At 43.1% G+C, this 15,611-nt stretch overlaps 2 protein-coding genes across 17 annotated transcripts in view; one reads left to right on the forward strand and one right to left on the reverse strand.

Annotated features, from left to right (window-relative positions):
* LOC147027062 (uncharacterized) overlaps positions 1-15,611 on the reverse strand; it is a 514,850-nt gene that overhangs the window by 257,490 nt on the left and 241,749 nt on the right. The gene's annotated exons all lie outside the window — the stretch shown is intronic.
* The window catches only part of LOC147027067 (cadherin-related family member 1-like), a 38,407-nt gene that overhangs the window by 8,416 nt on the left and 14,380 nt on the right, over positions 1-15,611 (forward strand). Inside the window, exons 1-6 of one of the 15 annotated variants that reach the window (XM_085883209.1) lie at positions 386-654; positions 1,480-1,537; positions 1,819-2,037; positions 10,563-10,715; positions 10,966-11,130; positions 14,283-14,350. In XM_085883209.1, coding sequence (XP_085739335.1) covers positions 2,026-2,037; positions 10,563-10,715; positions 10,966-11,130; positions 14,283-14,350 — 398 coding nt within the window. In that variant the 5' untranslated portion in view covers positions 386-654; positions 1,480-1,537; positions 1,819-2,025. Of the gene's footprint in view, positions 1-358; positions 655-1,479; positions 1,538-1,790; positions 2,038-3,235; positions 6,426-10,562; positions 10,716-10,965; positions 11,131-14,282; positions 14,351-15,611 lie in introns of those variants that run through there. The other 14 variants (XM_085883210.1, XM_085883197.1, XM_085883195.1 and 11 more) reach the window with 14 other exon arrangements.

Below are 15,611 nucleotides of genomic sequence, written 5' to 3' on the forward strand. Positions count from 1 at the left end.
GCGCGCCACCGATGAATGGGGCGCTGATGAGAAGGGGGCGCGCTGAGGAGAATGTGGGGCGCGCTGAGGAGAAGGGGGCGCGATGAGGAGAAGGGGGCGCGCTGAGGAGAATGTACGCGCTGAGGGAGAACACCGATGACAGCGCTGATGACAATGGGGGCGCGCTGAGGAGAAGGGGGCGCGCTGAGGGAGAATGGGGGCGCGCTGAGGAGAAGGGCGCGCTGAGGAGAAGGGGGCGCGCTGAGGAGAAGGGGCGCGCTGAGGAGAAGGGGGCGCGCTGAGAGAAGGGGCGCGCTGAGGAGAAGGGGGCGCGCTGAGGAGAAGGGGCGCGCTGAGGAGAAGGGGCGCGCTGAGGAGAAGGGGCGCGCTGAGGAGAAGGGGCGCGCTGAGGAGAAGGGGCGCCCTGAGGAGAAGGGGGCGCCCTGAGGAGAAGGGGGCGCCCTGAGGAGAAGGGGCGTGCTTAATTGGAGTCATTCACTCATTCAGCATGGAGAAGGCGGGGAATAGTCGGAAGGCGGGGACAGCGTCTGGAGCAGGAAGCTGCAGTCAGTCGGTGAGTTTCATTGGCGGCGAGGGAAGGTTGCTTGCAGTGAGATGGCGTCGGGCCGGAGGGTGATCACATTCGTCACAGGAAATGACAACAAGATGAAGGAGGTGATTGTCTCAATCATTTTATTCTGTGTGGTCAGCACATGACGTCATACATTGCACGTGCTGTGAAACCGAGCACTTTCATTGTCATTGTAAAGATGCAAACTCGAGGGTTCGTCGGGTTCGATTCCCTCAGCACCCTTCTAAATAACCATCGAACTTAAATGGGCGATTTTCATCAAACATTGTGCAGGGAAATCAAATGCAATTAATTACAAACCTTTTAACCGATTGTTTGTTTGTACTTTGAGAACATTGTTTACACAGTAGTTTATTTATTTTACTCAAATCACCGTTTTCACACCGGCAAAGCATACCAGAGGGTGGAGCTGGCGATACACGAGGAACTGCCAAGCGGTCTCACGAGTCCGGATCTTGCTATAGTTGGAATGGTGATGCCATCATACCTCATACATGCACCAACTATAACAAGCAAGACAAGTTGTTGATGTGTTTCTACCCAACTGTGGTTTCCTCTCCAAACAACCAAACAAAATGGTTCAATTGAGAGAAGGCAGCAAAAAGAGTCCATGACAAGAAAGTAAATAACTTGGTGTGTGTGTGTGTGTGTGTGTGTGTGTGTGTGTGTGTGTGTGTGTGTGTGTGTGTGTGTGTGTGTGTGTGTGTGTGTGTGTGTGTGTGTGTGTGTGTGTGTGTGTGTGTGTGTGTGTGTGTGTGTGTGTGTGTTTGTTTGATGGAAGTGTAACGCAAGGTGCTCATGTGATGACAGCTTGGTGAAACTGATCGTTTCAAAGGGTCTCGGTTTAGACTTTGCCACCATCACTTTACAGACCGTGTGCTGTGTGCACTGTGTGCGGTGTGTTTCAGGCAATACAGATCCTGGGTGATAAGTTCCCGTACCAGCTGATCGCCAAGAAAATTGACTGTAAGTAAATCTCAGTATCTCCTCAAAACGACACTAATTTAGATGTGTGTCTTCATGTTTTGTCCTCCCTGACATCCTCCTAATTCCTCGGTTTCCTTTGCTTGAAAGATGCCCCCATCCATATGAATTGCAAAATGGATAATCTGTGCAAAAAAGACGGACAGCTTAATATCCTTGATCATCTCTGCTTTGTTTAATGATGCATCGAAACGCATCTCTTGATATTGTTTGGCAAATACTTTTGCATTCACAGTTGTGTGTGTTCTATAACCATGTACTAGCTCAAGTGGACCACGGCGTCTCCTGGCATGATGTCTGTACAAGGTTTATTGGGAAAGCCAGCTGGATGGCTTTCCTGCAGTGCTGCTTTAAAGGCCGTCCTTTAGCTCGAGTTGCTGCCCGTTATAGCAACTCTTCCCCAGAGGTAACAAAGACCGGCAATCAAATACCTTCAAACAGAGCTCCTTCATGCAAACTGATGAGCAAGAATGAACCTTGAGGTATTGCTTTATCTATATATTACTAAAACTCTCATCTTTGTATGTATGTATGTATGTATGTATGTATGTATGTTCCCGAAATACAGCCAAAACGGTATATGATAGCGCAAAACTTTTAGGGCCAATGTACTCATCATTCACCTGCGGTGTGCAGTATCAAGTTTCGTTCAAATCGGGAAACGAAAAAAAATTATTCAAAAATTATTTCCTGATTCAGTCAAGTACTCTTCAGGAGTATTTGATAAATGCAAACAACCTTGGTGTTATTGTTTGCTGGAGCTATCTTTTCTTTTTCTTGAAATTATTTTTTTCATCAACTGCTGTCACAACGGGAACCCAACAGGCTCACGGGTCATCTAGTGCTCTTATAAAGCTGTTGCTTAGTCTTATTATTAATATGGAATAGGCAAAGCCTAGAAGCGAACGTAGAATTCTTCTTATATTCGCTTCTGACTTTACGTAAAACTTGTTCACAACTGTATACTTGCCAACTATACCGTGGTACGTGTAAGCGCCGCACAGCTGATGATTTTGACGCAATTTCCGGTTACTTCGGCCTGGATTCGGGATCAGCGATCAAATAATGTAAATCACGATTAAAAAATATTTTTTGATGATGCGGGAGATATCTTTATTAAAATTAACTTTGGGAAAAAAATAATTGAATAAATAAACAATCACTTCTGGTCAAGAATAAAAGAAATTAAAAGTTTCGGAAAGAGTTTCAAAATCACTCCCGGTAATAGTCAGGAGGCCCAATGCAGAATAGTGTACGACCCTGCTGATTCCGTGTTAGAATAGTGCAACAGGTGTAAATTGACTGTCCAGACACACAGAAACGTGAATCAACTTGTTGCCAACTCTGGATATGGATAGTATGGCCGCCATGACAGTTTACAAAATGGTCGCCATTAAATACACTTTTCGTCATATTTCAGCCGCAAATTGACATGAAATTACAAAATTAGGGTCAATTTCCATGTCTTTGAGCATGCCTGAGCTGATGGGACTATAGAAAAAAACATTGCTCCATCCATTTTCTAAAAATAATATGACTTGTTTTTCACTATATTATTTTTAAAGAAATGTTCAGGCTCTAATTAGAATGTCTGATTATACAAACCACAATCAATGAATTTTACAACTTTGCTCTAAAATGAACCTAAACTACATAACTGTGTGTTTTTCTGTTACCCAGGACTAACTGAAAAATGAAAGCCGCAAGATTTCTCACAGGGGGTTCAAGGGATCGAGAAGAAGAAGAGCATGTAGACTGGAATAAATGCTTTATTTGCCAGGACAGTTCAAAAACTAGCAAGTCAACGCCACTTCGAAAGACTACAATCGTTGGTGTGAAAACTGTAGCTGAATGTTGCAAAGAAAGAGAGAAATATAATGACGCTAAATATGTTGACTCATTCTCAAGAATCAGAAAATATTCTGTACCGGAGCACGTCGAAAAGATTCAATGGCACAAATTCTGCTATAGTGACTTTACTCACGCACAAAAAATAGACAGACTGAAGTCAAGGATTCAGCCACAATCTGTGACTTACGCAGAAGAGATATCCACAACATCAGGTTCCTCAGGGAAATACCATGTCCCAAAGTCACTAAGATCCACGCACAGCACTATGGATTGGTCAAAATGCGCTTTCTGCCAGACTGACATTCCTGGAAAAGCTGGTGTCCTGACAAATGTTGAATTTGATCACACATCATCCAGGATGCTTAGTTTGGCCCAATTTGACCCCACCATGCGTCACAGGTTTGCAGGTGTTTCAGACTTGATGGCAGCTGAAGGTAAATATCACCTCAAGTGTTATGTTTCTTTTCGCAGAAAGTATAAAAAGGAGAGTGGAGAGAAAAACCAGTCTCCTGAAAGCATCTGTTTCAGAAATGTGATGAACCAGCTTGAGAAAGAGCTGCAGAAGGGACATGTGTTTACCCTGAAAAACATCTGGGAACACTACAGCATGCTGTTATTGAATGATTTTGGAATTGAGGCTGGAGTCTACAAAAGCTACAATTTCAAGCAGAAAGTGGAGGTTCACTTTGGTAGTGACAAGGTGACATTCGTGCAGCCATTGGATGTCACAAAACCCCTCATAGTTGCGTCCTCAACTGTGACAAAGTTTGCCATGAGAACCGCCGTGAATGATTTATCTGAAGAAGGTGAAAGTTCTGAAGAAGATGAATTGGCCCAGTGCAGTCTGCCTCATCATGAGAACGAAATCCTTAGCTGGATCTTCAGAGTGGGCATAAAGATTTACAGTGACGTAAAACACTCTCCAGGGCATAGCATTATCGGTGGACTGAACACAGAAAATGCAGAGCGAATTGTACCTGAAACCCTGTACATGCTTGTAAAGCTTCTTTGTGGTGGTGACAGCACTGACAAGATTGACAATGAAGAAGCGGATGAGACAGATACCAAGAACAAAGTTCTGAGCATCTGCCAAGACATTATTCATGTGGCTTCAGGACACTGATGTCCTCATTCTCCTTGTTGCCTCTCAGCCGCATCTCAGTCCCTTTCTCTGGATGAATGCAGGGACACCCAAAAAGCAACACTACATTCCCATTGACTCCATCAATATCCCAGATTCGCAGAGGGAGTCACTTCTGGCATTTCATGCAGTGACAGGTTCAGACAGCACAAGCCAGTTTGCTGGAATTGCAAAGCGCTCTGCATGGGCTGTCTTTCAAAACAACTCCCACCTGTTGAATAACCTAGGCAAAGAGGAAATTCCTGATGAGAGTGTGATTGCAGATGCTGAGTCATTTGTCTGCAGGCTTTATGACCCTCATGGCCAAGATAACTCAATTCAGCGAGTAAGATGTGATCTGTTTCTCAGTCTGACCAAAGCTATTGAGAATCTGCCTCCAACTCGCGATGCTCTGATTCTACACATCAAGCGAGTGCACTACCAGACTTTTGTGTGGAGAAGAGCCTTGGAATCTGAACCACATCTACCTGCACCTGAGAACTGTGGGTGGGAACAGGTCGTCAAAGATGGCAACGAGACATTTCAGCCGCGACTCATGACTGCACAGCCTATTACTGCTTACTGTGTAGAACTGATGACATGCAAATGCCGTGGGTCATGCTCAACTCGACGGTGCAAATATACACGGAATGGACTGCCTTGCACGAAAGCATGTGGATGCAAAGCCCTTTGTAGGAACCCGTTCAGTGTACAAGCCGATCAATAGCTCTGAAAATTGTACTTGGGTGTTCTCACAACACTTTTCTCTTCTGCAAAGCAACGTAATTTTGTGTTAGAAAGAATCTGACAGCTGTTGAAATAACCTTTGACTGACTGTAAACCCATCTCCATCAATAGTGCGAAACATTTTCTTTTTCACATTTGTTGCTCGTATGTGCATTTTCAATTTCGTCTTTAAGTTGTCAATTATGTGAAAAGTTGTGATCCAGTACAAAAATAAAGCACAAAATAGTGTTCCTCGTGTCAGATTACATAGTATTTCACAATCATGACAAATTTCTGGCTAGTACAATTTGCAGTAAGAAAAACACTAAATGTGATGGCGGCCATTTTGATTACTGTCATGGCGGCCATAATATTCAGATGCAGACTTGGCAACAAGTGGAACTAGACTTGGTCATGCCTAGACTCTTCAAAAACACCAGTTGCACCATTCTAACATGAAATCAGCAGCGAACCTATTTTCTAGGCTAGCTACAGATTTTGGCTTCTGGACTATAATGTTAAATACAAAATAAACACTTCCTGTCATGACAAAAAATCACTTTCGGAAGTATAAAATTAACTTTGGGAAAAAAATAATTGAATAAATAAATAAACACTTCCGGTCATGATCTCCCAGCATGCATCATTCCCCATGACAAAAACCGGAAACAAAAAAAACCAGAATTAAAAAAAAAAACGGAAGCAAAATGGTCATAGGCAACGACACGGATTCACAATTGCCAGGGTATTGTGTTGTTTTTGTTGTTTCCTATTCTCTCATGTGCACGCGTTAAGTAATATTCACAAGATAGAAATAAAACCCAATCGTGTTTATACACCGCACAGCGTTTAACAACCAGAAGCAAAAGGTCATAGCTAACAACACGGATTCCAAATAGCCAGGGGTATTGTGTTGTTGTTGTTGTTGTTGTTGTTGTTGTTGTTGTTGTTGTTGTTGTTTCCTATTCTCTCACGTGCACGCGTTAAGTATGAAGCTCACTGCGTTCGCTATAATAATTACCTCCGCCACCGAAGGTGGAAGGAGGTTGTGTTTTCACACTTTTCTGTTTGTTACTTGCAAAATCGAAGATTTTTCAAGTACATTAGTCAGTCAATTTTGTTCGTCTGTCTGTCTGTCTGTCTGTCTGTCTGTCTGTCTGTCTGTCTGTCTGTTTGTCTTTATCGCCTACAGGTCACAATTTTAAACCCATCTTCACAAAACTTCACCACATGGTAGAGTTTGTCATAACGAAGAAGTCTATTGCCTTTGAGGTCAAAAGGTCAACATAGGCCAAAGGTCAACAACTTCGGTGAGATTTCTAAAATCTTCAATTTTCATTAGATTGACTTGAAATTTGAAGAGGATTTATATTTCGGGTCACTGAATTCAACCACCAATCATCTTTGAGGTCAACATAGACCAAAAGGTCACCATAGGCCAAAATTCTAAAATAAAATTGGCAATTTTCATCCGATTCACTTGAAATTTGAAGAGTTGCATATTTGGTCATTGAATTCAACCACCAATTATTTTTGAGATCAAATTTGGTTTATGGATTTTGCAGGTATCGTGATCTGCGTGACGTCTTCTTGTTACTTCCGAAATCTAAAGATTTCGTAAGTATATTGATCACTTCCGTCCTCTGTTTGTGTGTTTGTTTGTAGGCACGATAACTCGATAACAGAAGAAGCTACCAATGTCAAATTACCCCACGTGATTCAGGAGGGTGATGGCTAACGCTGATTAGATTTTGGTCAAAATCGGTCAAAGGTCAAGGTCACGGTGAGGTCAAATATAAGATTTTTTATGGTTTGGTAGAGATAACTCGAGAATGGAAGAAGCTTCCAATGTCAAATTACACCACGTGATTCAGGAGGGTGGTGGCTAGTGCTGATTAGATTTTGGTCAAAATCGGTCAAAGGTCAAGGTCACAGTGAGGTCAAACATCCAAAACATTCGATTTTTGATGGTTTGGTACAGAATCATCGTAGAAACTTCTGGTTTGTGTCGCTACCTTCTCAAGAGACAGCTTTTATTAGACAAGGTCAGAGGTCAAGTTGAGGGTTTCGTAAGTACTAGTCTCTGACTGCTTGTTTGTTTGTTTGTCTGACTGTGCAGGATATCTCAAAAAGTTGTGGCCGGATCCAGATGAAATTTTGTGGACAGGTTCAGTGTGTGACAAGGACAAACTGATTAGATTTTGGTAAAGATCCAGATCCTGATCTGATGACTAGAATTGTTAAAGTGCTTCTTCACCATTGAGAGATAGGGCCAAAATGATAGCACGATATCGCAAAAAGTTGTGGACGCATTCGGACGAAACTTGGTGGACACGTTGGGTGTGTGACAAGGAAATAATTGGCTCATTTTTGGTGAAGATCCGAATCTGGATCTGGATATGAGAATTATTTCATTTTTAAAGCTTGGATTGCAAACTGGCTTTGTGATCGGAAGCAAAGAGTGGCTGTGAGTGGGAGGATGTCTTGCTGGGAGGATGTAAGTAGTAGAGGATAATATAAACAGATGCCTGGAAGCATTGTGGACAAAAATGCCAACACTACTTAGGACAAGTCTGAAGACAACGATGGTTCACGAGCCGTATTTGACGATGTAGATTGTTTCAGAAGTCAAGGATGAGACAATGTGATAATGTTTGACCAAGTTATAAAAATGATCAACATGATGTGGTACGAGTGACAGGTTATTAGCTGCAAAATGTCGGAAACCCAGTTTCGTTCAACAACTTTCAAAATTTGACCTTTGCATAACCTTTAAAGGTCACAAAACAATGCTGTGGATATTAAAATAAGGAAACAGGACACGTGCTATAGCTTATTGGAGTTAGTTCATCGAAGAAGGTCGAAAAACCAGTTCGATTCCCACAACTTTGAAAATTTGACCTTCCTGAACTTTAAAGGTCAAAGGTCAAGGATTATGAACTTTGGTGCAAAACTTCCTCTGGAACATTCCAGGAACAAGATAACGTCATATAGGCTATATGGCATTTCGCACTCCTTGGATTATCCATACTTTGATGAAATCAGCGTAAAAACAAACTTGAAGGGGGCGCCACTGGCAAGGTGTTAGTGATAGAGCAAAATGGTTTCAAACTTTAGGTGGGGAATGACCTCAAGATTATGCATAAAAAATATTGTCATCCTAGCTCTCAAAGTTTGGGCGGTCATATGATTTTTATGTCAAAATTCGAAATTTTCTAAGTTCGTGACCTTGTGACCTTGACCTTGGGACAAAAATGAAAAATCGAGCTCCGTCGGGCTATGCAGGTGCCATTGGGCTAACCAAATACCGAAACCCCTGCCAGATTTGAGAAACCCCCTCGGAGAATATGCAAATTGAAATCGGCTACCCCCTAAAAACACATGTTTTTTGGGCGTGGTTCCGCCTATAATGGGCGCAACACGCCCATTCTCAGAAAAACACAACTAGATCATGATATAAACCTCCCACCAAAATTTTATCAGGATCGGATCAAAACCCACGGAGCTATGCTCGGGACAGACAGACAGATAGACATACAGACAAGCCAGAAGGCGGACATGGGTAGTCGCCTACCCAATAGAACCTGACGCTATGAACCCGTTCGATGGGGGAATGACCTGAGGATTAAGCACAAGAAAATTCATGATTCTAGCTTCAAGGGTTAATGCTGCAGATTGTTTTTTCATTAAAGTACCCCCACATTTAGAGGTTTTTCGGCCGTTGCTAGGCAACAGAGGGGTCCATAGCAACGGCTCTTTCTCACACATAACTAGGACATACCATGAACCTACCATACCAGTTTCATATATATCTGATTCATAATCTCTGAGATATAACGGACTTCGTTTTTTTATTGTTTTCGACCAGAGTTCATTCAAAGTCTATCTTCTCCGACAGTTTTCATAGGATCCAGCTGGAAATTTTTGACAACATGGCTGAATGTACTGCCCACAGTCGCTCGTGGCCCGATTTTTGATTTTCGAAAAAATAAATTTTTTATGATTTTTCAAAAACTTCAAAGTCCCGTTGCTAGGCAACAGTGGTGTCCATAGCAACGGTTCTCATTTGCACACAACTTGGTCATGGTATGAACCTACCAACCAAGTTTCATCGAAATCGCCATTGTATTAATGGAGCACTGGACCGAACAGAGGGACAGACAGACAACCATACATAGACAGAAAAACTGATAATAAGGGTAGAACAAATTTCAAAATTAAATTTTTTTTTTCGACTGGATCGACTACCCAACAGACAAGCCCGGAGGCGGACATGGGTAGTACCAATAGAACCTGACGTGATGGGCCCGTTCGATGGGGAATGACCTGAGGATTAAGCACAAGAAAATTCATGATTCCAGCTTCAAAGGTTAATGCTGCAGATTGTTTTTTCGTTAAAATACCCCTACATTTTGAGGTTTTTCGGCCGTTGCTAGGCAACAGAGGGGTCCATAGCAACGGTTCTTTCTCACACATAACTAGGACATACCATGAACCTACCATACCAGTTTCATGTATATCTGACTCGTAATCTCTGAGATATTACAGACTTCGTTTTTTTATTGTTTTCAACCAGAGTTCATTCAAAGTCTATCTTCTCCGACAGTTTTCATAGGATCCGGCTGGAAATTTTTGACAATATGGCTGAATGTACTGCCCACAGTCGCTCGTGGCCTGATTTTTGATTTTCGAAAAAATAAATTTTTTATGATTTTTCAAAAATTTCAAAGTCCCGTTGCTAGGCAATGGTGGTGTCCATAGCAACGGTTCTCATTTGCACACATCTAGGTCATGGTATGAACCTACCAACCAAGTTTCATCGAAATCGCCATTGTATTAACTGAGCACTGGACCGAACAGAGGGACAGACAGACACAGCCAAACATATCGACGGAAATACTGATAATAATAAGGGCAGAACAAATTTCAAAAATATTTTTTTTGAAAAAAAAAAATCTTTTCGACGAGATCGACTACCCAACACACAACAAAAACGAGTATAGTGGTCACTTATTTTTTTCGTGAAAATATTTTTTCGTGAACCAATAATTTGTCCACCCCAATGCATCCTCCCCTACACCCTCTCTTCTCCCCACATCCCTCTATTTTGACCCTCAGCCCTGCTGTTGGTGTTTCTCCAAATATTTGGGGGTATGGGGTGGGGGGCAGGAAGGATGTTGGCCCATATACGTTATTGTGGGTAGTAGGAGAATGAGGGCAGGGAAGAGGCTAAAAACCTTTGCAACATCTGCCTCTGTAATAAATAGATGGCCCCTTTCTAAGAACGTACCTTGACCCTGGTGTCCTTAGGCAAGCGAGGCAAAGTTCCATCTTCGGATATTGGGATCAGAGGGCACGTTTCAAGTCGTTCCGGCAGTCATTCTTAACCAGACCCCAATCTCCATCGTCGTTAGGAACGGCAGCTTCATCGATCATGAACGTCGGCGTGTTATCAAGTTTCAGGTGAGTGACATTGTTTGAAACCTGGTGGGACAGTATTATTGAACACAATGTGTTGAACAACCAAAGTTTTGCAATTTAACCAAGCCTATACACCTCCAAGAAAACTGTGTTAGATGTGATAAGTGCATATTATAGTGATTACTGAACTGTACATCCTCTTATGGATAAATATTTGGGGTGAAGAATACTTCAAGACTTCAGTGGTCCAAAAATAAGAACTTTATTCTGTGATTACTTGGCTTGCTTGTAGATACTTGCTGAACAAATGGAAACGGTGGAACTACGCACCTCTGTAGCAGATATTGTCGTGAACATCATCGATATCAATGACAATGTTCCGGTCTTCAGTCGTGATCACTACGTGGCCCGTGTGCGAGAGAACTCACCCGGAAGCTCTTCAATAATCAGCATCCTTGTGAGTTCAATTCGTCAGAATCATGTTTTTATCCATCCCTATGGTGTTTCCTGCACTCTCAGGTTAAAAAAGCTTGGTCTGAGAACTCACATTTGGTTTAAAAACTACAAAAAGTTGATGACCAATTGCTTAACTGAATGTAACCCCTTCGGATTTCAGAGGCACAGCAGAGTCAGGCTGTTTAATAGTTCGATCGGAGACTTCATGAAGCACCTGGTGGAGTTTGGCTCAGTGATGGTTCGCAGCGTGCTCACCTCTGACCTATTTGCTCTTGGATTGGAACTCATAAGGAGACTAAAACCTCCAAAAAGAAGAAAACGTCAGTCGTGATGCAATGCCAGATGGTAGCGCTGCACTTCAGAACACACCGGCATTTGGACAGGTGCACAAATCTAGTTGATACATCTTCATTTCAACCGTAGGCCTGGTGTTGGCTTAATAGTTATGGTCGCTGACTTAAGATCCCAGGGTCTTCCATTCAAGCTCCTGTTTGTTCCGTTGAAATAACACCAGGTTGGTTGACTCAGCCCGTCATCCTTCCGAGGTCATCAAAATGAGTACCAGCTTACCGGTAACAGCGGCACTGCATCAGCGGCATAGCTGCACTTCCAGAAATGATGCCACCAGCAGCCAGAGGCTACCTAAGAAACAACATTTAGATCATGGATGTTAAAGATCCCGTTTTCTCATGGTGGTTAGCATGACCTGTCACCATTTGGTTGAAAATTGAGGTAATTCCTCAAGTCAATGACAGGTCAGTTGATAAATCAAGGTAATGGAGAATGGATGTGTGTGTATTGGTTGCCCTTCATATCTGAAGAAGGCCGTTCACATGAAACATGTGAACCACCTGGTCGATTTTCTTTAGAGGATGGAAGCTTCTGCCCAGGCAAGAGCCACACTCAAAGATAGAATATAGTGTCATCTGATGTAAAGGAACCTTCAACAAAACCAAACCACATTCTATTGGTCATCAAGGCAGGAATTGGAATTTGTTCAGCGTACCTGCGATAATTCACCTATTCATCGCAAAAGTCATCATGGGATCTTTCATGTCCACAAAGTAATGCCAGCAGACAGGACGCCAGTTTAACATCTATCTGAGGGACGGCACACACATTGATGAATCGCTCTGCCTACAAAACACTAGAGTGACAGTTTATAGATCAGCTAAGAATCGAACCCAGACGAGACATTTCAGAGGGGACCTTGCGTACCTCCAGACTATCCTTCCAGACCTATGGATAAGTCAGAGACATGGTGAACCATTGACTTCCTCCTGTGTCTAAGTATCTTTGTACATTTTCTCTGATAACCTTTAGAATTCTCATGAAGTTGCAAGAAAATTAACGAACAAAATAATCCAGTTATAAAGCAGTTAAACGTCTTGTACGACCCAGTCTGTAGTTAAGCCTGATCGACCCTGTCTCATGTCCTCTTCGTGCGTCACCACGGGATTTAAATGTAGTTCTGATTTTAATTCCAAATGTTTCCAATTCCACCTGAATCTCTCCACCACTTTTTATACAAGTGTCGAGGCTCATGGAGTAACTTAACCACAAAAGGACAGCAAGTTCACAAACTACAAAGGTGGAGGGGTTGTCCTGGAAAATTAAAAAAACAAGTAACAATGTCCTGGAGAGGAACAGAGTATAGAAGAGATCATGGATATAAACAGGTGGGTGTGTGAGGAGGTGATAGGCAGTGCGATTTAAAGGATGAAATGAAGAGGACAACAGCTACAGGAAGGTCAGGTCAGGTATGGGAGCATGTGCCAGAACAGCGCGTTGCTGCGTCCACTTTCCGCCAGTACTCCGGGGGCCTCCGTCTGGCCTTCCCCCAGGCAGATGCCAGGCTCATCCCCATCTCCTTGAGATGCTGGTCAACCTGTTGCAACCACGGAGAATGTGGTCAGCCCATTGGCCTCCTCCACTCACGAGACTCCCTCGCTGAGATAATCTGGTGAGCAGGATCAGCGTCAGGAAAACGAGCCACATGTCCATATAGCCGCAAGTGATGCTCACGGACCATGCAGGTAACAAATCTCATCCGAGTCTCTCTCAGCAACCGCTGGTCGGACACAAAATCCGACCAGCAATAGCCAAGGATTCTCCGAAGAGACCTGGTACCAAAGGAATTAAGTCTCCGTCTCAGATCCTTGGTCATAGTCCAAGTCTCGCATCCATAGAGCAAGACTGGAAGCACCAAGGACCTGAAGACTCGGACTTTCGTCCTCCTGCACAGGTACCGGCAGCGCCACACCCCATTATCCAGTGAATCCATGACTCCCCAGGCATGACCCAGACGTCTATTGACCTCTGACTCACAGCCAGCAGAGACATGAATATCACTGCCAAGGTAAGTGAATCTCTCCACGACCTCAACATCCTCACCACAAACAGACACAGACAGGACAGCAGCATCCAAAATGTCATTGAAAGCCTGGATCTTAGTTTTGACCCAAGAAACCCGTAATCCCAGCGGCTCTGACTCCTCATTCAGCACCTCGAGGGCCCCCAAAAGGATATCTAAAGTTTCCGCAAAGATGACTGCATCATCTGCGAAATCAAGGTCCGAGATCTTGACATTCCCAAACGATGCCGCGCAGCTTGATCTCTCCGACATCCTCCCTAAAATCCAGTCCATACAAGTGCTGAAAAGTGTGGGGGCAAGTACACATCCCTGACAAACTCCAATAACAACTGGAAATAAGTCAGAGATGGTACCACCACACTTCACAGCACTCTCAGTACCAGAGTAGAGCTCAGACATCAGATCGATCAGTTTTGGTGGCACCCCACGAAGACCAACACACAGGAAGGCGATCGCTCAAAAAGGACAAATTAACCCTTTCTTTACTTCTCCATTTAAACACCCGCTCAATTTTTTGTACTCCAACAGTGTTAATTATTTTTGAACCAAAACACGCTTGTTGTCCGAAACAAAATGGCCCAAAACATTTTGAGGAGGTTCTTTCCTGTCCACGAGAGGGCGATATCGCAACACACTAGATGTTTGCAGGAAATGTTAGAATTTTTCGTTCATTACTTGATGTAATTTCAAAGTAAGGAAATGAGGGTGAGTGTTGTGCGTGTGTTAAATTAACAATATGCCTTGTTGTTCTTAATGCTGATACCAAGGTTTTCTTTCAGGCCACAGATCCAGATTCCGGTGATTTCAGGGAAATTTCGTACTCACTTTACGGTGAAGACAGCACATCGTGAGTTCAAGCAGAAAAAAACATTTGAATGTTTGTAATCAGCATTTTGAGATCGTTGGAAATTAATCTGAGTGGATATTAAAAATTTAATTTCGAGATTTAGAATCTCACGTCAGGGCGAATTTTAAAGATACGGTATCTTAAAGGTACACTATTTTAGTGTACACTAAAAAAATTTTACCACTATGGTACACTACACTAAAGGTACATGAAGAGTTAGTGAAGCATCTATTTTAAGAACACGTTCAAAAATGAGGAAAACACCAGTAGAGTAGCTTCCCAGCAAGTGAGACTCAGCTCTGGCGTTTCCACCACTGAGTGATCTTCATCCGGGACTGTTTTAGATATTACGTTCCGGGAACTTAGTGTCCTGGACCAAGCTGTTGTCTGAAACATCAATTTCAGCTTGTTAATTATGCTGACATTGAAAGGGGGTAGAAGGAAGCAACATGGCTTGGTTTCTCTGATAATTATAATTAGAGCCACCTACTCATGGCCACTTTATGTGGCACTGCCTATTGTGCCCTCGGGCTGCCACATGGCAGAAAGGCCTGTCATGTATTGCAGTATCACCTGGGTCCCATCCCTTTACTGCATGTGTCACCTTTGGGCTTCAAGAGGTTGAACCCATGCTCTCGTTCATCAGCATTCAGCTGTGGTCTTCATGTGCCAATGCTCCATACCAACCTGCTGTATGGTGTACCAACCTGCTCTTCCCCATGACCTCATCTTCTATAATGTCACTGGCTTCTTCTTTTTGATCTCCAACTGCTCGCGAAGACATTACTTTATGCTCGCATGAACAGAAAGGCAGGGCTACCCCTTGCTCGATCATCAGTGTTGTAAACATTACTCCTCTCGCCACACCTACACGTCTGGATGTTTTCTTTATCATCATAGAAATGTCTGGCAGATGGCGTGCAAGAAACAGAAGTCTGCACCCAACTCACTTGTCTGAAGATCCTGTTTACCGCTGTGAGTCAATAGTCACTAGCGAAGGTTGGTGGCTTCTCCAATGTAAGAAAGCCAAACCGACTCTGATTTCTAAACAATGGGTGATGCTCTGGCAGTTATTGCTTCCAGTAAATATCTGATCCTGGACCGGCCAAGGGTGGTATTTATTTCAACAATGACCAACTGCTTTCAGCTTTGGAAACCAAAATCTTTCTTATGAGACCTTTTCATAGGCCGTTGCCAGAGAACGGCGAATGGGACTTGCCGCATCTTGGATATAAACTTTTTGTTCATGAACATTAAGATT

The sequence above is a fragment of the Eptatretus burgeri genome, chromosome 5, assembly GCF_056783735.1.
Source record: "Eptatretus burgeri isolate ZD-2024b chromosome 5, Ebu_testis_v1, whole genome shotgun sequence".
Taxonomy (NCBI): domain Eukaryota; kingdom Metazoa; phylum Chordata; class Myxini; order Myxiniformes; family Myxinidae; genus Eptatretus; species Eptatretus burgeri.